Source organism: Erpetoichthys calabaricus, chromosome 18 (assembly GCF_900747795.2).
Source record: "Erpetoichthys calabaricus chromosome 18, fErpCal1.3, whole genome shotgun sequence".
Taxonomy (NCBI): Eukaryota; Metazoa; Chordata; class Cladistia; order Polypteriformes; family Polypteridae; genus Erpetoichthys; species Erpetoichthys calabaricus.
The window spans coordinates 21,097,011-21,122,285 of NC_041411.2; the positions used below are offsets into that span (position 1 = coordinate 21,097,011).

General features: G+C 34.4%; 1 protein-coding gene across 4 annotated transcripts in view; it reads right to left on the reverse strand.

The window, feature by feature from the left end:
* The window catches only part of cltcl1 (clathrin, heavy chain-like 1), a 78,814-nt gene that overhangs the window by 37,743 nt on the left and 15,796 nt on the right, over positions 1–25,275 (reverse strand). For all 4 annotated transcript variants that reach the window (XM_051921115.1, XM_051921114.1, XM_051921117.1 and 1 more), the window contains exons 3-11: positions 19,161–19,429; positions 15,431–15,592; positions 14,438–14,551; positions 12,217–12,390; positions 10,640–10,837; positions 8,647–8,847; positions 6,386–6,538; positions 5,053–5,175; positions 1,589–1,726 (exon numbers count right to left, since the gene is read on the reverse strand). In XM_051921115.1, coding sequence (XP_051777075.1) covers positions 1,589–1,726; positions 5,053–5,175; positions 6,386–6,538; positions 8,647–8,847; positions 10,640–10,837; positions 12,217–12,390; positions 14,438–14,551; positions 15,431–15,592; positions 19,161–19,429 — 1,532 coding nt within the window. The remainder of the gene's footprint in view (positions 1–1,588; positions 1,727–5,052; positions 5,176–6,385; positions 6,539–8,646; positions 8,848–10,639; positions 10,838–12,216; positions 12,391–14,437; positions 14,552–15,430; positions 15,593–19,160; positions 19,430–25,275) is intronic.

Below are 25,275 nucleotides of genomic sequence, written 5' to 3' on the forward strand. Positions count from 1 at the left end.
TTTGCAAGGTGGTAGAAGCTGGTCCTGATAGGAAATCAGCTCTTCGAGGATCCTTCACCCATCCAACACACAAACCTACCCACAACTTACCCAACACTGGGTCGAGATAGAGTAGACTTGCCAATCAACTTAACATACATGTCTTTTAAGACAGGACAAAGACACCTTGAGTACTGGGAGGACAACCCCTTCCCCCACCTCAAAAAAATTCAAACTGTTGAATTAATATTTAAAGGCTGGCACAGTGGAAGGGTCATTAACAGTGGTGCTTCACAACATCACAGTGGAATCATGTGCAGCAGTGAAGTGGAGTCCCATTTAGGGATGACTCTTGCATTGCACTTGGTGTTGACAAGACAGATTCTGGCCTCTCCATAACCCTTATGTAATAGTCCTAATAGATAGACTGACGACCCGACTGGGATAGTGGATGGCCCTTTATCTGGCCGGGTGGCCACTATGGAAGGATTAAGCAGGTGGGATGTGTATCATGGCTGGGATTTGTCTTACTCCCTTTTCTAGTCGGGGAGGGAAAATACTGGATGGACTAGGGAAACTGCCTACCAGTAAGATTTGTTCACCCAGCACAACTGATGGCAGTGCTCCTTTGGTCTGGGCTCTAGTATGCACACCCGCAGGGCTGCCTGGTATTTGTGGTTCTGGTAGGCAGCCCTGTTGGGTTCCTCAAGAGCCACCAGGTGTGCGCTGTTCTGGCACCAGAAGTACTCCTGGGTTTGATGTAAAGAGAACCATCCAGCCTCTACATGAGAGTAGGAGCCAAGAGGAGCTGGATAAGGCTTACTAGAAAAAAGTGGAAGGACAGAAAAAAATGATTACATTGAATTATACATCATCTATGCTGTGCTGGACTGATTTTAAAGAGGCCTGTCCAGGTACTCTGGCAAATGAAATAATTTTATTAGAACTCTTGCTTTGGGGGCTTTGATTCACCCTCTGGTGGTCACAACTAGTTTGAAAAATTAATTAATTTCAGCTGTGACAAACTTTGTTTTACTCAAGGCAAGTATTTAAACTCTGAGCTTATAACAAAGCTGCTTCAACATAGATCAGTTAAAATGGTTGTAGCATTTTAAACAGTGATAATAACATTTCATTATAATAATTTCATGTATGCCTTGATAGTTAACAGTAAATAATTTAAATTCCCAAACTTTTTTTGTTAATGTTATGTCTGGTAGAATTGCCATTAATATTTATCAGATAGTCAGTGCTAGCCATTTGGTTTAAACCACTCAGGTTTTAAACGTGATGAAAAATATGACAGCCCTTAATTAATGTACAGATTTTGGACAGAGAAGTATAATAATGATTGAAACAGTAATTTCTACAAACTACGTAACCACGAAAAACAATTCTGAATGACTCCTGGACTTTCTCAGTCTAACATGTTTAAGAAATGTGTTAAAATATTAATTAAAACCCTTCAACTTGTATTAACAGAGGTATACAAATAGACACATTACACTGAAGTTCATTTTCCAGCATTTAAGGTATCAAATAATGAAATAATGGACCTGTTAATTGTAAACAACAGACTTAACAGTTAAACAGAATCTAATATACCTACCTGAGGTGCATGGATAAGGTTCATTTCTAACAATCGAGTTTGCAAGTGACCCTCTGATGGACGATTATTCTTTAGAGCATCCAAAAGAAAAGATGTGCACTGCTGGATCAAGTTATTTTCCATGAATACGTCCACAATCTAAAAGGAGAACACGTACATAATAAAAGAGTAGCATCGCAGTATATGGCAGAAAAAGATACTACTACTACTATTTGTTCTTCAAAAAGAAAACTTTTGAGTACTCATTTTATCATTGGCAAATGCTCATTTTTCAATGTTGCTTTATTGTCACATAAACACATCAATTTCCTGAACCTACTTTTCTGAAAGCTGCACAAAAGGGGGTCGCTCTATCCCAAACACTAAGTGAACTGAAGATGCCAAGCCTAAATACAATACCAGTTCATCACAGGGCATACTCATGCATACAGCAGCACTCACTGAAACCAGGACTCTTCAATTAACCTAACATGTATGTCTTGAGATGTGGAAAAAGGTTTAATACTGATGAGAAGACAAATTGGGAAACATGGAAATTCGAAATAGATCAATAAATATTTTGACACACAGAAAGATACAAAGATAGATTCGATGATGCTTACAAATACAATGGCATTTAAATACAAGTTATCTGTAAATGATGCAAGATATTGCAGCATTAAAATTAAGGAAAAGGAAAAAAAATACAATATATGAGAAGCACACTGGCACAATGGTAAGCACTGGGCATACATTAAGTTTCAAAACAGGGATGTCTTCTGTGTGGATTTACCATTCTGTCTCAGTGTTGATTTGATTTTCTTTTTATAAATGTGCTTTTCACTACACTTTCTTCTACATGATTTGCAATTTGCCAAACTGGCAGAAGAGCAGACCTGAAAACTTTGTTAGTGTTAGTCAAACCTTACACAAACCTTTTGATCTCTTTTTGTTGTCTCCAGTTCCATTTCTCTAAAATATGCCCTTTTTATATAACCTGGACGTCAACAGTGATTGTTTCAAAGATGAATCAACAACATGCACTAAGTCACTGCATCATAAAGATTGGCAGTTCATCTCTGTGACAACCACTCTGTGTGATGTTTCACTAAGATTACTCCAACTGAAGAATATGAAGTAAGAAAACTTCTCTTCCTCCCTAAGAATGAAAAGATGGCCACAGCTCTCTTGATTACATTTCACAAGTTCAAATTACATAGTGGCAACTGGCAAAGGAAGTAAAAAGAATCAGAGTGGAGACATTTGTAACTTTGCAGTTACAATTTTAGTATTTAAGCAGTTAAGAATATTCGGGTATTTTCTAAATTTAGATCTGCATGCAACTGAACTAATATAAAGAAAACAAATACTCTAAATAAATGCAAAAATCAGGGTCAGACACAAAGGAAGAAGCAGGACCTGTAAGTTATCTGGTGACAAAGTCGAACAAGGTTGTGTGCTTATGTCTTTATGCAGGCAGTATAAAATAGTTATTTCTGCAATGAACAATTTAACCAACTACTGATCAGTAATCTTCCTTTTTTCTGCATTTGCACCTACTTTTTCTATACATGGTTTTGTCATCAGTGTCCTCTTAGTATTGCCATGTTTATATTCTATGCCTGGCTTCATAAGAGCAACTAACAGAAATGTGCCCTCCCTTTCAAATTACTAAATGCAGCTCTATTAACAAATAGAATGTTCAGCATTTTTGAAGTTGAATTTACCCATTAGGGGCAAATTCCTGTGTTAACTGGAATCAGGTAGGCTGTACATCACAAGAAAAACTACTTCAATACAAATCAATCTTTTAACAAATCTATCCATATGGATTTCTAGCTTTAGTATACACTTGAAAGGTAAACAGGACAACAGGCAAGACGTTTATTGAAAATTAAAAAGACAAGACTGAGGAAAAAATCTTGTATTATAATTTTTATTGGGCCTTGGTGTTTTTAATTCAAGACATCCTGTTGTCTAAAAAGGATTAAATATCTAAAGTGAAAATGTTTACTAAAGCAACTGTGCATCTTTGTTACCAAGGTGTAGCTTTAAATGGCATGTCTGGTATTTTTGAAGTTAACAATTGCGGTGTGACATAATTTGCTACATTCTCTATAAAACTAGTGTCCCTCTCCTTGAAAGGCTGCTGCCAAAAATCTTTGATACAATTAATTGTTTCCAATTTAAAAAAGTATAGATGGGATGGCATGTTTTGTGAATCCTTTTCAGGTTTACATATTCATTAAGTTTTATGTGTCACATTTGGGCTTGCGTCCTATTGGCCACACTTATATGATGTTCAAGGAGATGCATTTTATAAATATAAATGTATAAGTAAAATGTAAAAGTAAGGGTGGAGGGACAGGAAATCAATCTTTAATCAGAATCAGAATCGCTTTTATTTGCCAGTACTTAATGTACAGGAATTTGACGTGGTAGATTTTGAGCTGCTTATAACAGGACACATCACATAAAAATAAAAAACAGTGCAAGTTAAAAATAAAAACCTCATATAAGTTTGCAGAATAGTACAATTATAAAGGAGATGTGCAAATGATGATGTGCAAGTGAAAGTGTGAGTGCATAGTGTGTATGCGCACACACACACACACATATATATATATATATATATATATATATATATACATATATACACACATACTGTACACACACATTCATACAGTATCTGACAGAATGCATACAAAGAAGTCAGGTTAGGTTACTGGTTTGAAAGGCCTATGGCTCTGGGAAAGAAACTATTGAGGTGTCTGTTAGTTTTAGTTTTAATTGACCTGAAGCTTTTACCAGAGGGGAGTTTATGGAATAAGTGATGAGCAGGGAAAACCGACCTTGTACGACAGCTTCACCCTCTTACATACACTATCCTCTTTTCTGTAAAGAATTAAATAAGGATCAAAATCAGCAAGTACCTGTTACTTCAGTATTTTTGTGCAAAAACCAAATCGATCCACACTCAGTGTGAAGCTGCTCATTGATGAAAATCAGATTTACAGTAAAAGCTTAAAGCCTGAAATAAAAACCTTAAAGCTTTAATGCTAACCAAATTGCTTTAATTGTATTTACTTTATTTGTCATTTACAATTTCTTGTATATGGAAGTTTATGTTTCGCATACCTCAACTTTTTGGGGTTAGAGCGCAGGGTCAGCTATTTATACAGCACCCCTTGAGCAAATGCAGGTGAAGGGCCTTGCTCAAGGGTCCAAGGGAGTAGCATTCATTCTGTTACTGCCAGGATTCAAGCTGACAGCCTTTGAGTTACCAGTCCAGATCCTTTAGCCATACAGCCACCACCCCGGCTGACCAAAACATACTCTGTCAAGTTATACAGCCAATCCCATACTCTCAGGAAACAAAATGTCTACCACTGGCAAAAACTATCCACCCTTTTCCATTTGTACAAAAAATGGGAATCCAACATTGTTTCATGACAACTACAATGTAGGTTACTTTAGATAATTACCTGGTTAATGTTGGCTAAGGGTTCCTCATCTTGAACAAGCATTTGAGAAAACTGCAGGCCCTGGTCAGGACTAACTCGCATAACATTTCTCAAAAGGAAAACCCAGTCTGGAGAATAACCAACCTACATATTGAGAAAGCAAAACTACTTGTAATCCAATATGAGTTAGGGATTTTCCAAAATTTTCTAATTTAACTGAATTAATTTCAAATGTTGAAAAATACCAGATTTCTATCAAATATTCCAGTGAATCATAAATGCATATTAAAAAGATATACCAGATAAGTGTAACACAAACAGATGAAACACAATTTCTAATGCATTATTCTACTTTTGTATTTTTTACTTCCCAATGAGCCATTCCAACACTGTAAATATCTCCAAATAAAAATACTTTGAAATATACTTGTTTGTTTTGTGAAACTCCTCAGTACAATTTACTCTATGAGGAGTACTGCATAAAATAAAGACAGACAAAAAATGAAATAATTTTTTTGAAAACAAAGATGAGCTGGATAACACCCTCACTGCAGTAGGCTCAAGGTGGGAAATAATGGCAGATGAAATAACAGTCTATTGAAGCAACAATTAAAATTAAGCTAAATAAATAACAAAACACACAAAGCACGATTCAATACGTACAGAGAAATTAATAACGTATTATGTATACATACAGTGAGATTAAATCAATTATTTTTAATCAGACTATTAGGGTAGGATAAGTAAATAATAACTTAATACATCAGGCTAAGACTAGATATTGGTCTATCATGCTAAATACTGACAAACTAAGGTAAAATTAGTAATAAAGTTTGAAAAAGGGATAAAATGTACATGCTGCCTTTAGTGTTGAGTTTAAATTCTTTAAATGTTAAGGTATTTCTTTCCTCTTCAGCAAATCCTTTAAAAACAGTTTAACAAAATTTACAACTAAATAATTCAAAGTAAAAACATTAATTATTGAAATAATACAGCAGATCATTAGTGATAAAAACAAGACTACAAATTTACAATAAAGCACACTCATTCAGTGGCATGTATGTTTAAGACATAATAAATATAAGTTTGAAAAAATCTATAAAGATATATTTTATTGATGTGTCATAAAAGGCCTGAAACTTCATATTTTTTTCCCATTATTTCTGTGTACTTGGCACACACCTTTATCAAAAAAATCTTCATTTATATCACAATAGAATACACTGCAACTGTTTATTTTCTAAGGTAAAAATTTCTATAATCACCAAAATATTGTGTTGATATGTAATTTCATACAACTTTCAACCCATCTCTGTAATGCAAAAATGCCTGTTTAATCCAAAAACCTCTTTACCTTTTTAGCATAAAGAACAATTTTCTGGAACTGTCCAGTTTCCGCAAAACACTGAATAACTTTATTAGGTACATTGGCCCGAAGGTACACACTAAGAGCCAGGGTGGGATCAGCTGTTTTTACTAAGTCTCCCAGTTCTTCTGAACACTCCAACTGTAAAACAAAATTATAAACCAAACATGTAACCAGCATCATGTCTCCAAAGGAATGAAAACTTAAAGGTCAAGGTGATGACTAATTTTAACACAAACTACAAGACTGTAAAAACTGAATTTATTTATCACCTCAATTCAGTTTTCAATGATCTTTCTACAAAAATATTAATGGACTACAAGATTTTAAAAAATTCTACTGTCACAAATTTTGCACAGACTACAAAATCCACTACACCTCAGGTGGAGCAAACATTCTGACATGCTTATGAAATTATCATTAAAAAAACTGTAGACTCGAGTTGAATTATATAGATTATATGTCACTTTCTACTAGGTATGTTAAAATCAACTATTTTTAAATTAATTTGTGTAAAAATAAATCAATTTTATTAAAGACTACCTTTAAATTTTTGTTGAGAAAATTAATTACTTTGCTGCACTCAGCACCTTATGCAGACATAATTTGGCATGTGTTTTTCACTTAAATGTCATTTAAATAAACATAAGAACAATGTTCAAGTTAAACGTCTGATCATTTTACATTCAGAACCAAAACAGACACCTTAGGTGAAAAGCAAGATTGATAAATGCAGTTTGATTTGAGGATGTTTCTAGCAAATGGGTGAAAGCGTTCAAAGCGAACTGTGTAGTGCCATGCTGAAATACAAAAATTCAACACAACAAATACAAAAACAGCACATCTACAGTGTATTATCACACAGGCCTTAACACACAGGCCTTAACTTGTAACACCATATCAGCAGGATTAGCATAGAAAAATCCTGCTGACCAGTGTCAGAGGAAATCATCCATGGGATGCATGCTAATATACAAGACAATACAGAACCAATCAAGGTGGTATGGCAAAGGTTTTCTGCAGACAATCAAATATCAGGAGTACAGTGTACCACCTTCCGTCTAGTGATAATACCACTAGCTGTTACCCAGGCGATGCAAGAACTGAAAACCAACTATATACAGTAACTAATATGCCACTACATAAATGATCACTAACAGATGAAACAGGTGGGACTACAGAAATCCCACCATCCAACAAGACATACATTTGACAACTTTGCTGAGAGGTGAACTGATGCTGTGTACACAGCTGCATGTGTTCACAAAAACACACAGAACAATGTTATTAATTTACCCACCCCCTGAATGTTTTGTCTGTATACTGAAGTTTGAAGTCAGTGATGGATTTAACATAATCATGATAACAGACTAGCTGGGCATATCTGGAACACTGGTGATGCCAGAGTTCGTGCTAAACTGCAGTGCGACAGTTAAACAATGATATACACCTATTCCAAAACAATAACATAAAAAACTTTTCACTTAAAGTTTAAACAATTTTCACATGTGTACTGAATAAATATAATTTTCTGAGAATGTATCCTTCCATTCTTTTCTGAGTTAAGAAGGGTGTTTCTTTTTAACAATTAGCAGCTATTAATCAAGCAAAGGGGCCTGACCATTGATTATGAAATTAAGATCAAAATTTGCATTCCTAGCTTCTACTCTGAAACTTTCACCATAAGTTTATCTGCAGGGATCTGTCACTAGTCATATTCTCATCCCACTTAAAAACAAACCTCTTATCATTGGCTGTACCTCAAAAATCCTCCGACTATACTAATGCTAGTTCTACTGCATTGCCAACTCATAGTGTCCGTGTGCTAAACTAATTTCATAAGCCGCAAACTTCCAATATTGATTCAATGTATTGTACCATATATGTTGCATGAATATGTGTTGTACTGTTACTTTAAAATGTACTTTCTGCTTATTCATTAAAGCATTTTCTGGCATAGTGATCTGTGAAAGGTGCTATATAAAGACTAAGTGGTTTCTTTTTATAATGGCCTTAACCTGTTACCAGATTACATGGCGCAGTTTCAGAAGAATTTGTTTACTTCTGAATCACACAAGTTTACTTTTAAAATCTTCTTCAAGCATAGGTATAAAAATACAATTAGTACTTACATAACGTAATAACTCCAGTCACTTACATATTACATTTGTAAACCAACTCTATTAAAAAGATAAAATGGTATTAACAAAAATCCCCAGAAATGTATAAAGGCATGTAAGTTAATTTACCTTGTCCTCCTTCAGCCATTTCTCTAAAAGTTGTTTGCGGCCCTGCTGTAAAACAGGCCTGCATAGTTCTAGAGATTCAAATTTGTTTAGCTGCCCTTGATCAAGAAGAATTCCAAAATACTGCAGCAGAGGGGAAGGTTGCCCTGGCTGTGCTGGCACAGTCTGAAACTTCCTAATAGTATCAGCAGTACGAAGAATTCCCTAAAGAACAAAAGGATTCGTAAAGGCTGAATATGGTCAGGGCACAAAATAAGAAATTGATTAAGAGCTAACAGCCACAGACTAAAACTTTTGTTGATAAAATTTGCAATTACTACAACAAAAAGCAAGCTAGATAATTTTTTTTTCTCTTTAAAATAGTTGTGCAATTGTGTTATATTTAAAGCCAACATCAGTCATTTATCTTTAGCTCATCTTTTTTCTGGACCAAATGTTAATGCTTTTAAATTCAAAAACCAACTGGGAAGAAAAAAAGACACAGATACCTACAAGTTTGGAGTCTACAGTCTATGAAAATTGATAGCTGGGATATAGATTGTCTTTTCTTGATGCAATAAACATACTTTTTTCCTGATATGTTTTAAAACAAAACAACGATCAAAGAATGTGAATGCAAATGCTTAAAAAAACATTCATTTGTAATAAACTGAATGGCCAGATATTTAGAGAAATACATAGATAATACATCGATATAGACATAATTTTTTCTCATCACAACTACTCCGCATTTCATACATTTCTGCATAGTTCGCCAGTCATATATCTCTCTATTATAATAAAAAAAAATCCAGGGACGAGACATGACTTTTTCAGAGAGACACTTTCAAGTCCCGCAAGATGAGACTTTGTGCCAAGATATTTATCCACGCCCAGGGCCAGAAATAAAAGACAAAGAGTAGATGACAAAATAGAACGTTGTAAAGAGGTTCAAAAACGCTGGCATGATACACATGCAGAGCAGGTTAGAGATAATGAAAGTACTAAAATTCGAAAGTCTCAAAAAAAATGATAGTAAAGATCGCATTAGTGCAAACAAACGGAAATTATTACACGGTGAAATAACAGAACAGTGAAAAGAGATCAAATACATAGTTCAGATTTAAATTTTAAGTCGGAGAATTGAAGATTATCTAATTTGTGTTCCCATCATGGAAAAGTAGGGTTTCTTCCCAATGAAGAGGTGTATCTGCGAGAATCAAAAGATTTGTTGTTTGGTGAAAGTGAAATCCACATACTCGAGTGGCAGAGATGCAAAGCGGCTGATGCATAGCGCTGGCTGGGGGGTTGACAAGCAAAGCGAGCAGGGGGCGAACCCCCTAGTAATTATAAATCAAAAAGTAATTTTTATTGCATTAGGAAAATTGTTAAAGCAAATTTTAGGGGTATTTAACAGTGCAACAACTTAATTCATTTCACAAAATATTTTATACTATGCAGAATAAACCTTGTTTATCAACTTCACTACTTTACTGACCTCATCTTTATTTAAAAATCAATTATATAATGCTTGCAGATGTAGAACAATAAGAAAAGACGTGGTTGTAGCAGTAATATTCTGTGTGGGACTCTCAAGTATTCTTTTACAGCTTGATAATATCCCAATTGTACAGTACATGCTCAGTTAATGCTAATGGTGAGACACAAATACCATTTCACAGGGATAATTACTTATGCTAGTAAAGGGGGTTAGTTTTCATGATTACTTTTTCACTAAACCTGATATTTTCTACACTCAAATCTTTAGCTTAAACAGACACTTCTTAGAATTGAGAATCTTATAACACAGCTGTACGTAATCAAAAAAGTTAGTACAATTTTGAGGATCCATTGTACTGATACATTAAAAGCAAGGCATTAGTAAAAAATAGCCAATGAGCACTAATATAATATATCTTCATGAAGTCCAGTGAAAGACAAATACTAAACTTTTCCATAAAATCATTTCTAAGAACAGTAGAATTTTCTTGCTAAAAATCAAAAAGAAAAATCTGACCTTTGGTGCAGAAGCAGCAACCTTGGCTGACTCAGCATAATTTCCTTGAGCAAAAAGTGTGTTAAATTTTCTGGCGAACAATTCTTCTGCACCAGCCAGATTACTGCGGATTGCCATTCGTAACCCTAGATCTGGGTTCTGAAGCACAGTTGTGGCATAATTAACAATGTTTTCTTCCTCAACACATACAGAAAGGACCTACAGGAAGATAAAGTCGAATAAAACACATTATTTCAGAAAAACAGGTTGTAAAGGAATCAAACGATTTCAAACAACTTACTGGACTACAACAAAGAAAGTTATGAAAAGATTTAGTTGCAAAAATGGCAAATTAGACTTTAAACCTCTTACAGGCAAAAAAAATGACTATTCATAACACTAGGCAAATACTTTTAATATTTTTCTACAGCAGAGGTCTCCAATCTAAAGTCCTGAAGGGCAACAGGTTTTTATTTTAATTCTGTATTAGAATCAAGATTTTAATGTTAACTGAACACAAACTGCTCTCTTCAATCTCTGTAATTAAAGTGTAAGCTTTACTGCCGTATAAAATTCAGGTTAACGCTTATTGCTGTTATAGATAATCAAGGGATACAACATACAAGTTAGCCAACACTGAAAAGTATCTGATGTGTGTTCATTATAAAATAACTGAATATAACATTTAGAGGGGAAAAAGAGAAACAATAATAATTCATTGTTTTTTTTTTATTTTCTTGAAAATGCAAAATAAAGTAATAACTACTGATGTAGCTGATGGAAAATGTAGGAATGTCCATTAATGTGACAAACAAACTTATTTTTATTTTATTCTTCATACAAGATCAGAAAATAGCATATAGTTGGCCGACATTTTATTAGGCAAATAATTCAACTGCACAGATGTGCAATGTTTGAATTTGTTGGGTTGTGCCTTAAAAAGAACAGGATTATGCCAAGTCTTAAGTTTTATTTTCACCCAACCTAAATAGTACAGCACTTTATCATACAAGTCATCTGCTTTTTTCCTGATCCCACTTTCTTAGGTGGAAGCAGCATTTAGCAACAGAGCTGTAGACTAAATGAAAAAGTTACTTCTGTGAGTGCAAGTACTTTCCTGTATTTTTTTAATAATTTAGGCATATCAGCAAAGTGTTGTAGATGACTAAACTATTCAGTCAGAAATTTGGTATGTTGCTTAAAATGACAAATTTTACCAACATTATAATTGACTACAAAGCAAGGATGTCATCTTAATAATTACAACTCTTTAACATCTAATATTAGAAATATAATACAATATATTAAAAAATGTATTCAAAATGTTGGTGCCTTTCTGTATTTTTCGCACCCACAAAGAATCCACTATTATACATAGTAATTAAAACACATAGTAATTCTTAAAAAAATATGTAAGTCTGAAAATAAAAACTTCTTCACTGTCCTGTGATAATGAGATTAAACTAGGCAAACACACTATGCACTTTGTGATGTGCTGCATCCCAACATTCACAGCATTAAGATATATTAAATTTGGAAACCAAGTCTATTTTCAAAGTCAAAAGGCCTATTGCACCTTGAGAATATGCTTACCATACCTGTCCTTTTTTGTTGACTCCAATTATACCAGAGGTTGGCTCATGGGAGGCAGTGACAAAGATTGTTTCAGCACTGATTCGATTCATGTATATGCACACTCCTGATTCCAGGTCGTACATGTGGATGTAACCATACTTGGTGATCAAGTAAATAACTCCATGTTTTGTGCCAATCTACAGAAAAATTAAAAATAAAAATGAAGATTCTGGTCAAAGATAAAACCAAATCCAAGCAGACACTCACATCTGAAATTATTTGTCCAAATAAAGAAAATATATTGGGCTCCACAAATATATAATTAATATTGCAAGACAACAATACTGCTTTGGTGACAAAGCTAGTTTTGCACACTGGAAAAGCATTTTATAAACAATTTATTAAAAAAAACATCAATAAAGCTTCAACGTATAAGCAAAACTTTAGACTGGCTGTGCTGTGCAAAGCATTCTTTTGCAGACTTGACAATTTTAGTACAACTGCAAAATATGTTTCTTAGGCGAACCAGTTATGTGTGTAACTTTGATGAACCTGCTTTGTCATACTTGTTTGGAGTGTTTTGTGATAAGACTCACAAGGCCAATACTATTTTTGCTTTCTACAAATGCATATAGGTTACCATTATAAAAAATACCTCAAACTTAGCAGTTAGCTGCATTTAGTAGTCAAGCAAACATTTCTCTTATTGCTTCCATAATTAAATGTTTAAGTGAGGTATAACAGTACATAACTGATAGTTAATTGTCCACAACCAAGAAAACACAGTCAGTGAGTGGAAATTCACCAGACAGCTACAGGATACAATTTCCTCAAAATCCAGTAAACTGACATTTTAGGCGAAGTGTCATATTTGAAACTGACTAATTTTTAAGGTTATACATGAATGCACTAAGATTTTAATTTGGTGTAATTAAATATACGAGAAATATAATGTGTTTCAAATAAAAATGTGACAATCAACCTCACTAATGTCCTTTGCAATACCTAATTAAGGTTTTAGAGGGTAAAACAACTGGAAACATTTTTAGCCTAACCACATATTTGAACAACAGACACATCAATGTTAAACTGAAGAGTACTTTTTACCCAGCCCAGCTATAATACAAGATTAGAAATTTTACTCTGAACTTTGCATCAGTAGTTTTCACATAATGCTAATTCATCTGTATTAAATAAACACATGTTCCAGTTCAGGTACTTATGAAAAAACTGCAATTTCTACTTTGATTTAATCAATTGTTTTCAATGTAAGCATGAAAAATAAGTTAGTCAAATAATTTGGGTAAATGACATTCCATTACATACTATAAATGCATACATCACCACTGCAATAAGAAAATTCAGTGAAAGTTTTGACTGAAGCACTGCAACTTCAACAAAGACAAGTAATTGCAGTCGGCACATTCCCTTATTGTCTTCTTTTCTAAATATTAAGCTACGATAATATCCACTAAAAAGTACCATCACTTACTTTGTGGACTGACCCCATTTCCTAAAATACGAATCATGTACTGCCCAGTATAATTGAACATACTATTTAGTAATAAAGTTGATACTGTGAATATATTTGCAAAAATCCCAAATTGAATAAAATTACAAAACAACTGTCAGCCTGTCTCTGCAATCTTTCTGAACAGAGCTTGAATGAACCCCAATATAAGCCCCTCTTGCATAGCATTCATTCCCTTACTGGAGTTCCTGAGAGTGTACATTTTCACAAGCTCCATGACTGGATGTCACTCAAGGACAAAGCTTCTGCTGGCAAAGCTACTGTTAATATTAAGTGTGAATAGACTAGGAAACATCACATGTTGTGTATAGCAGTTTACAACGAAAGTACAACAGGAAGAAAAACTGTCTTTAAATTTTGTAATACTGCCAGGCACTAGGAGAGATTTGGGAGGTGGGGGACCACAAATAAAAATATTCTTGGCAGACAAAAATTAGCTGTACTCAAACATGCATCTCTCTCTTTGATCTTGATCTCTGCGTGTGGGTAGCTGTTGTGCATACCATATACATGCTGCAACTGAAACACGTGCAATTCACAATTCTAAAAAACATTTCCACTAGAAACAAAAACTTGACAACTGTAGCGTTAGATGAACTTTTCCAATTTGAAAGTTAACCATTTACTTTTAGTATCAATTTCTGATTTTAGTGTACTTCAAAATTTGTCAAACTGTATTTCAGCCAAATTGGTTGTAGAGAAAATAAACTTACCTGCATTGCAACTGGAAAGTCAGTCTGTGCCTCAGGGGGAAAAAAAACATCCACGGCTTTTTTAGTAAAAGGTTGGTTTCCAGCTGCAGGCTGTCCTACCTCAATAATGTGAAGCTATAACACAACAATGAGGTAAAATTAATTCCTACCAGCTATGCATTTTATGTGTTTCTTTAATTAGCTTATGACTTTAGGAGTGAGGCATGCTGTACGTTCTGCATTGCTAAAAACAATGTACAATATTGGAAAAATAATGAATCTAAAAGAAGAAGCAAATTATTAAACACAATAAATTCTAAGTCACAAATATTTCACTTCTTTTCATATTTTACATGATAAGTAATGTACTTAATTTTCACTTTTCCCATATGACTATGAACAGTTATGATCAGCTCTTTATAAGAAACACTGTAAGAAGCATTAAAAAAGCATTCAATCAAGTAACATTTTTTGAAATGCTTCTATGTATTATCTGCTACAGTACCATCCATGAACAGCATCACACCATTTCCGAATGCATAAACCACGGTGAAATTCAAATATTCAACCACTACAGTTCATAACAACAATGATGAGGATCTATGTTGATTTGACATGTTATCATTAAATACATTGTTGTTAAAAAAATAATTTAATGATCTTAAGGTACCTGTTCCCAACAGAAATCCATTAAAGGTAAAACCACATCTAGCACGCGTTAAATAACAACTGAAGTTTTCCTTTACTGGTACTAGTCCCCTAACTACTGTAGTTCTTGTAAACAGGGTCATCCCAATTTATTGTAATTTCAGTAGCTCAAAACGTCTAAATAGCTTACAGTTTTAAAATCAATGTGCAGACTTCAACATGGATGTGCTATCTGGAAATGATGATAGTAGCAGGTGATATGTGATCAAACATCTTATGAGGATGGAAAACCATGGATAAAGGCAAATGAATAGAGCTGCACTAGAACTGTGCATTATTTTTAAACCATTAACATTTAAAAATTACCTTGCCACCAGCCTGGCTTCTGACAGCAAAGCAGAAGAGAGTTGATGTTTTGGCATTTCCTTCTAACTTAAATTCTGCAAAGGCAGCTGCATGACCTTCTATTGGTTGGGAGACTTTTCTGTCCACAGAATACAGCTGCATAGCACCAACTACACGGTTTTGCTGAGAGAAGAGAAACACATTAAAATTGTTAAAAAACTAAAAATGTCAATTAAGTTTTTTATAAAATATAATTGTACTGATGAAAGACAGGAAGCACCATCATGCCCTACTGGAGCAGTGTAACTGCATTATCCATTATTAGTACAATGCATGTACAATTTGCTATTGTTTAAATAAATTAAAAAACAAAAACATACCATCAAATGACATTTATAAATATAAAGAACAAAATAATTATAAAAAAAGCCTGCAAGAATTTGTGATAAGGAACAATACAGACATTTAGATTCAAATTTGGATTATGTCAATTCTTAATCTATTTATTCACTATATGTATTTGCCATGCAAAATTGTGTTCTAAAGTTAAGTGCTTTCTATAAAATTTAAAAAATATCTTGCTCTTCCTGGTGCTTTACAATTAAGGTTAACTGGGCATGGAGCATCACCAGAAAATAAGAGCTTAAAACCTTATCAAACATGCCGAAGACAGTTAAGCAGTTAAGTATTGATCCATGTATTGAGACTACATGCACACTGTAAAATAGTTTATATATGTCACTTTTGAACAAAAAAAAAAAAAAACACCAATTTTATGAGAGTAGGCCATTTCAAAAAAAGATCCACTGTGCATGCTCATTCACAACTTCTGCAGCAACCCTCCAGGGCATGAATTCCTCTTGGAAGACCAAATCACAGCTAATTTTCTGCGACATGTAGTTGGTTTTGTTTTGAATGACTTCGGATGTGTGTGTTCTCACAAATATACAGAACAGAAAATATATCCTTACCAAAAACAAAAGTAGCATCAGAAATATGTGTTAAAATGATTATTTCCAGATCCCTTTTGTTATCACAAACATGCACAGGCAAAATGGAAGGCATGTCTTCTTATAACAAAACTTTTAACACTTCATGTTTAAGTTTTTAGGCTTTTATTTTCCAGTGGTGCACCATTAGCCTCAATTGTAAAATGTCAGTGAGGGCAACATATTTTTAAAAATTTGTCGAAAACATCTAGCTTCAGAACACAATTTTGCATGGCAAATGCATATGTATCATGTTTGTGAAGAAACAACTTTGACTTGAAAAATGCACGAGTTTTAGATATCTGAAAAGCTGAACCGCATTTCAATATATCTTGAAATGACATGCAGTGCACACAAATCTCCCCCAAATTACAGGCAACCTACTTTATGATAATTCACATATATAAAGAAGACCTTTCATATTACTTTATATTATTTGTTTGTTGAACCACAATGTAGCAGACCCTTGTCCTATGTAGTTCCCAGTTGGTGGAATGGACTGCCCACTTCCATCTGTACTGCTGACTCCTTCAATATATTTAAGAGGCGATTGAAGACCCATTTGTTCTGTGAGTAACTGTCGAATTGATGAAGGAAAAAAAAACTTTCCTCTGCAATATTTCACACTCTTGGTTAATTTGTTTAAGTTTAATTGCTTTAGTGATTGTAATTTACTTTTTACTTGTGGCAATCAACTTTTGTTACCCATCCTATTACCCTTGCTAAACAAACAGGCCCTAGCCTAATGTTACTCAATTGTTTACCTCTTTTGTATGTCACTTTGGATAAAAGTGTCTACTAACTGAATAAATACAAATGAATTTTCACAGACATGAAGACCAAGTCTACACTGATAGCACTAACATCCTATTATCTTTTCATTCGTCCAAGTACACCTCACTGCAGCATGCAGAACTGAGCTTGGTTGGTGTCTGGAATAGGGCTAAAAGATGGTGACGCACAATCCCAGTCTCAGTCACTCTCACAGCTGATGCTGCACTCAGAAGCTGTCTTCACAGCAGCCTGCTGAATGGGCTGCAGCGGGACCCACAGGCTTCACAGAAGTGTACTTGTGTGTTCAAGTGGTATGGTTCACTCAATTTCTTACATGTGTTAATCACATTTCTTATGTGAATTACCCTGAGCATTATGGCTCCACAAAAGATTGCAAAGAATAGTTGGAAAGGCCTGAAAAAGATCAAAAGGCCATTACTTTGAATGTGCAACTTAAGTTATGAAGTCCGGGTGAACAGGTTTACTATACACTACTGCATGAAGGGCAATGTCTGTCATTAGGCTTTGTTTTGTGGACTGATGTTATTGTATAACTAATTCTGTATATTTCAGTTTTAATTTGAAACTATTTGAGGCCAAGGAACGCTTAGAAATCTTTTCCTTTTACATTACAAAAGGGTTTTTCAGACGGGGATTATAGCTTTGTAAAGCAAGGGATACCTGTATTTTAAGATAATTGTAATACATATTAACATATAATGCAGTCAAGGAAACTAAGCGCATCTTTAAATAAGCACAATCCAGTTACAAATGAAATTTTTATGAAAAAGTTGTATGCAAAACTAGAATATCCCTTTGGAGAGAGGAAAAAAAAGCCACCCTAATTTCCTCCAGGAAAAGTTTCAGGACAGTTTGCAATTCATATTTCACTATCCTCCCAATTATGTCATGACAGATAAGTACAGCAAATTCTGTATGTATATACACACATATATACATATACAATACATGTTCACTAAAAGTAAAAGCAACAGGAGTGGTTTGTGACATTTAAGAAGCAACAGCATGGCAAACTGTTATCATAGGTTCTTTTCTTTTCTGGCCCATTTTATATTGTACCTTGTCATTAAAATATTTCTAAAACCATGCATGCATGTAACATGCAACTTGCTGAGGATAGTGGTACTCCATACTTGTACATTTTTTATTAAAAATCATATTTACATTATTAGCAGTTAATGCTGTTGTATGCCATTGTATTTAATTGAATTTAGAATCACACACTTGTATAAATTGGAAAAAAGACCAAGCACCAACATGACACAATGCTTTAAAATTCATCTAAATACTAAAATATTCTCTTCAAGATGCCAATTGTGTTTATATTGTGGTAGAAGATGGGGTGTTATGCACATCTGTACAACAATACTTTACAAATAAAGTAAACCCCATATATAAAGCAGTAGCTGCATATCTGGAGTATTAGGTTTGGAAAGCTGGTAGCCCAGCACACTACCATATTGATTAACAATTTGTCCACCCGTGAAAATTAAGAATAAAACATAACTAAGGATGTATGGTTATCTTTGACTAATTACACTGGATTTTATAATTTTTATAAAAAAATAAAAATAAAAAACACACACACACACACATTAGTCCAGGCAAGATGACTAAAATAAATTTTTAAATTCTAAAGAAAAAGACTAAATTAAAAATACATAGTGAAAACGTCATCAGCAGAATGTAGACCTGTATTTTACCATGCACATCAACTGTTCATTACTTGTGTATAGGAAGATTTAATTGCACAATACATTGGCACCAATTTGAGAGAAACTCATTAAGATACAACAATGCATCTGCATGTATTAACATGAAAAATTAGTTACCAGTTATGGTTCCACTGAACACCTGAGGAACTTGGGAATAAAGCTTTCGTCTTTCTAATCTTAATACAAAAAACATTGGCTTGGTCCTGGTTTTTGGACATTATTAACAATAAACACCCAAAGAGAAGTTCTCACCTGAGCAGAGATTCCAATAAGTAACAACCACTTCTGCTGTTCATCTGTCCGGTAGTTGATTATCTGGCAGCCAGCTAGACTGGCATGTCTATCAAAAACCTTCAGAGGCTGGGAATCTCCTTCCATGCTCCAGTGGTAAACAGCTGTTTCAGTCACCAAGGCAACAGTGTTCACAGAGATCCATTTCCAGAATGTAACATCCTCAGTCATGGTATGAGCTTTCATTTTGCTTTTCATCTCAATGTTAAATATCTGCAGAGTCTTAGCAGCTGTAGTGTAAAAGACAGTAATATTATTTGAAAAGGAAAGGTAGCCTGTAAACATATTTTTGCTTAAACCTGCTCCAACTATAAAAATAATTTCCTTTAAAGAAATTACCGATGCATCTCAGTCCACTAAATGAAACTTATCCCAAATGAAGAAGGAAAAAAAAGTGTAGAAATTAATGGAAATATCCTAAAGAAAATTGGTAGAAAGCAGTTTACATCCAAAACAGAAAATGAAACAAATATTCAAAAGTGCTATCTACTGTGCCATAAATCAGGTACAGCACCCTCCACAATTATTGGCACCCCTGGTTAAGATGTGTTCTTAGGCTTCTAATAAATTGGTTTTTTCCCCAAAAAATAAAGGCTCACAACACAACACAAAAAAGAGAAAAATCCAACCTTTAATTGAAGTACGTTTATTCATTGGGGAAAAAAAATCCACATTAAGAAATACATTTTTTACATGAAATTATGTGTGCCACAATTATTGGCCCCCTTGCTGTTAGTATTTCGTACAACCCCCTTTTGCCAACAAGACGGCACTTTATCTTCTCCTATAACATTTCACAAGGTTGGAGAATACAGAGACAGGGATTTTTGACCATTCCTCTTTGCACAGTAATATAACATTGTATTTTGGTGGAAAATAAAAGAATTAATGAAAGTAAACAGGTTATTATAAGGAGACTATAAATCAAAACTCTGATCTCTTGAATTCCCAGATTCTTTCCTAAATATGTTCTTTGTTATAACTACATATAGAATCTCTGAAATATAAGAACTGCATGCACAAACTTCACCAAATCAAACTTACTTTAAGTAATTTAAAATTATATGCCATCTGCAATATTTCCCGCATTGATTATTGTCTCTCTCTACTGGCAAGTGCTCCTTCTAACTTTCAAAATTCTGCTACAAGAGTCCTTACACAGACCAGCAACAGTGAGCACATAACACACATCCTGCTTTGCCTTCAGTTACTCCCATGTGTCTTACAGGGTTGAATTTAAAATTCTACTAAATAACCTACAAAGCTTTAAAATGGCCTTGCACCAGACAACGTCAATGACCTTTTCCATCACTATGCTCCTGATCACCCACCAAACTCCTCTGATTTGGGTAATCTTGTTGTTGCCCCACATCAACAATAAACCTACGAGTTTATAATTATAAAAATGAATGAAAAATCTAGTTGAAGGAACCACAGTGTCATAAATCACATACATCTGAAAACCAACATTCATACATATATTAAAAATACATACATCCATATGCAGACAGACACACTACAAAACATAGTGGCTTATATTAATTAGCCATGTCAGTGATTGACAGGTATCCCAGTTAACAGTTTTCATTAAACATTATAATTGTTAAGAGTAGAATTGATTTCTTATACATAGACGTTTCTATTCAACATTGCAAAAACCTGTTTAGTGTCACAGAGCTAAAATTACATTTTAAATGAGGTGGGTGTGTGGGGTCACTGAGGGTTTGATGGGGGTTGTTAAGAAACAGAGACTCTTAGAGCTGTTGCACTGATTTTTATCCCACCCTAATGACCCTACTCACTGCTGGATTTTGAATTTCTCTTGGACACGCATGTTGCCAAAGATGCAGGTACAAATAAAAGAAAGAATACTCTACAGAACAGATAAATAACATATGGAGATTGCGGCAGTTCACTCTAAAGTCATTCAATTTATACAAGAAAAAGCCTTTTCTGGAGTTTTGCTCTTTTGGGTAATTCATTCGACCAAATCAACATGATGTCAAGTTTTGTAAAAATCTGTGACGTCAGGGTCCGAAAGTGTGATGATTTGACATGGAATTATCCTTTCATTGAATCTCAACTGGTTAACAATCTCAACCACTAAATATTTGTAGAATATAACTCATTCCACTAGTTTACCATTTATACATTACATATACAGTATACATTTATATATGGGACCTTTTTTTATTTTCCTAAAATCAATGACCATATCTTTAGTTGTCCTTGCATTTATTACAAGGCAATTTTTAAGTACATTTGGTAAAGTCTTCTACATCAACCAACATTTAAAAAAAGGACTGTCACATCTACAAGGAAGGATTATGTGTTGCAAATAAAGGATGTGTGTTCAAGCAAACATGCATTGCACCATCAAAAATATGAACTTGGGCACTTATAACCAACATAATTCTTGGCAGTCCATTAAATCCAGTACTACCTGCTGCCACTTTGTTTGAGAAGCATGAAGACAATTGCTTTACCCCCAATATGGATGTTTATTGTCGTGGAAGACTCTGCCGTTCACATCATAGATTTCTGCAGTCAAATAAGTCAGGGATAGAAATTTATCCCAGTAGATGTGAAATATGTTAAAGAAAAAAGAGAAATAAAAAAGCTGTGACTTCAATACCAACAGTGACCTACTTTGTCTAGTATCATCAGCTCATTTATAAACATACCCGTATCACACTTACACAATTTACTCTTTATAAGCCACAGTCATCTTGTAAACGTTCATATGTGAACGTGCCTCAAACTCCGCCCATTTGCCATACTGAAACAACCATATATGGACCATGCTAATCAACCTCATATATATGCAGCCTCAATGCTGCAGACCTTCAGTGACTGATACATCTTCCTCCAAACTGACACTTACAGACACTGGCCAATGGTGAGCTTCACAACCGAGCATGCATGACATTACAGTGCCCCATCTCTAGATTTTGAGGGTTGGGAAAAGATGCAGCACACCAATGTCTGCATGGGTAGCCACTGTCGCCTGCCACATGTAATGACATGATTGCTGTTACAATAAATACTACAGGCATATGAAAAACCAAGAGTTCAGCTAGTTACTTTCCAACAAGCCAGCCTTCACGTATAGCACCAGCAGCAAGTCACGTGCAAACACAAATTTGCCTCAAAAAAAAAACCAAAAAAAAAACCTGAATTAACCATGACATTTGTCAGTCTCACCTTGGAATTACAAATTATTTGTATATTAATGGAATTTAACTGCCTAGGGTTAACAATATCAGCTTCTTTCTTGCTAGGTGCTCTTATTGAAATATGAGTGTAGTCCAAATGGTCCGATTACATTGGGAATACCGGACACTGCTGCAAAAAAAAAAAAAAAAAAAAAATGACCTTTTTATGCTGGTCTGTACACCCACACTATACTGAAACTGAATGTTGCTGTAGCGCCGCGCCAGTCATTTAGGACTTCCAGCAGAGAAGGAATGACTGAGCCGAAGCTTGACCACGATGTTCCTGACCTGTCAACCCAGTTCCCTCTTGTAGTTGTCTGTTAACAGAAAGCCGGCCATTATTAAAACTTAGATATGAACAGACAGAGCATGATTTCAGGTGCTCTGTCATTCTAATTCCAGGCCGATCTCAGCACATAGTTCAGAGAGAATGCAATGCCTCTTGGGAGCCTAAATTGGCTCATAAGCCAATCATCATTATGGCAAAAAAAAAAATCCTGCCACTCCCTGAAAACTCATTCTTGTTGTATCATTATTAAAACTTAGATATGAACAGACACAGCATGATTTCAGGTGCTCTGTCATTCTAATTCCAGGCCGATCTCAGCACATAGTTCAGAGAAAATGCAATGCCTCTTGGGAGCCTAAATTGGCTCATAAGCCAATCATCATTATGGCAAAAAAAAAATCCTGCCACTCCCTGAAAACTCATTCTTGTTGTATCTGACCATCTGCGTGATCTTCAAGTAGCACCAAACAAGCCATTTTGTTTCAAACCATTAGGTTACAAATAGACTATAGGGCAATATATTTATAGCTTTTTTAGAGAGTGAATCACACCAGTGTTTGTCTTTACGTAATTATTCATAAGTGATTGCACTGACTTCTAATCCTCATAAGTGACAACAGATAGGATTTTTTTTTCTGCACAAATACATAGCATTGACCATATATTAAAAGAAAACAAAACAGAGCCTGTGCATCATATTCATTACTTTTAAGGTTTAGTACATTTACATTATAACAACAGCTCAGTGACATTATTATGCATATGGGTCAACACTTGGCTGGTGCATTTCCATGCTTTATCAAAGGTGTAATCATTTCCCAATTTCTCCATAATATTGCATATAAATGGCTCAGAGTTGCTGTAAATATACACCAGTTCTTCCTTCAAGTTTTCTTTCAAAAATCTTGATTTTTTTGCAAGGAAAGTTGCGTGTGCGCATTTTGAGCTTTTTCTTTTGAGAATGCAAGTTTTATAAATCTGACTCCTGTCTTGTGTGATCCAAAACTCCTCATGAAACTGAAACTCTACCTCCATGGGACATGTTATACTGATAATGAAAACTTCTAAGTCATTTACAGAACAGTGTATGCACAAGAATGGAAGAAGTTTTGAGTGTTATAGAATAGCTTTGTATACATTATAACAAGTGTATATTCTTAGAAGAATATGATGGAAAAAAAAACTGACTTGGTTTTATTGGTATTTCACTTAATATGTCAAGGTCAAAACTTCTCATTCGCCCCTTGTGTATCTCTACATACAAATACATACATATATCTAGTATAATTCATACACATATATACAGATGCATTTTATGTCAGCTATGAATGTGGTGCACAAAAAGAAACCTCCAGTATCCAAGTGTGAACAGCACAAAAGACATCAAAATAATGCACTGTACATAGCACACATTAAAACAGATACCAATCTATTAATGTGCATCCAAGAAAACACACATCATGCAAATGCAAACATGTTGGTATCGATACACACAAACTCCCACATGCACAAGGTACACTACACTTGTTTCACAACTGGCATTTTATATTTCTGTAACAAACACTGTAAATGCACCAAATCATTTAATGCACGTTGTTAGTATCTCCAAATAGTGAGAAGAATGCCGTGTGCACACATTGCTCATGGACACAAGAATAGTGTCACCATCACAAACGTATATCAAGAACATTATATTCTGTGCAAAAATTGACAGTTCCCTTATCTATGATGTGTCACTATAGTTGAGAGTCATTACTGTTCGATTTCTTGCAGCTAGATATCTGAAAATATTCTTGACATTCTTGAAAATGTATTCCACACATACCAAATTAATTTGTGGAAATAAGTGTAACACGTGCTTCTTAAAGCAAGTTAATAGTTTCTGAAGAGATTAAACTGAGGTTTACAAGGAAATGTTTATACATACAGCAGATCATAAGGAAAGGTCTTCGAGGATACTCGGATGCTAGGAACTTGATTTACTTGTTATTAATATTTGTGGGTTTTGTTTTGATACTGATATTCTGGTGGAAACTCATTTCTGGCTTTTGTAAAGCCAGTAGTTTAAAACAAAAGCATGCTTAGTCAAAGGCGTGCAACGCTTTTTTGCAGGTTAGTGAGCAGTGCTGAAGTGAATGGATGTGTTCCGGACTTTCAATTCCAGCAAAATATTTTTTTTGGTTTGTTGACGAGTCCTGACAGCATGCTAACTTCACGTTCATTAGAGTATGTGGGACACCAGACAGCTCACAAGCTGTATACTCTACTGACTCTGAAGCTCATCAATATACTATTCCTATTAGTAAACAAAAATGTATTGAGAGTTCAAACTAATTCTAACACATGCAATGCATAAAATAAAAAACTCCACAAAATTTATCCTTGCGTTATTTCCAGTGTCTGTCTTTTTTTAATAATTAAGAGTTAATAGTTGATCAGAGGTGTTGAATGTTGTATGTAATGAAGTATTATCAAATTTTATTGTTAATGTCACTCATCTCTATTGTTATTTTTATTTTTTGTTGAACAAACGTAAATTCTACAGGTTTGGGGTACAGTTCTGTACAAAAGC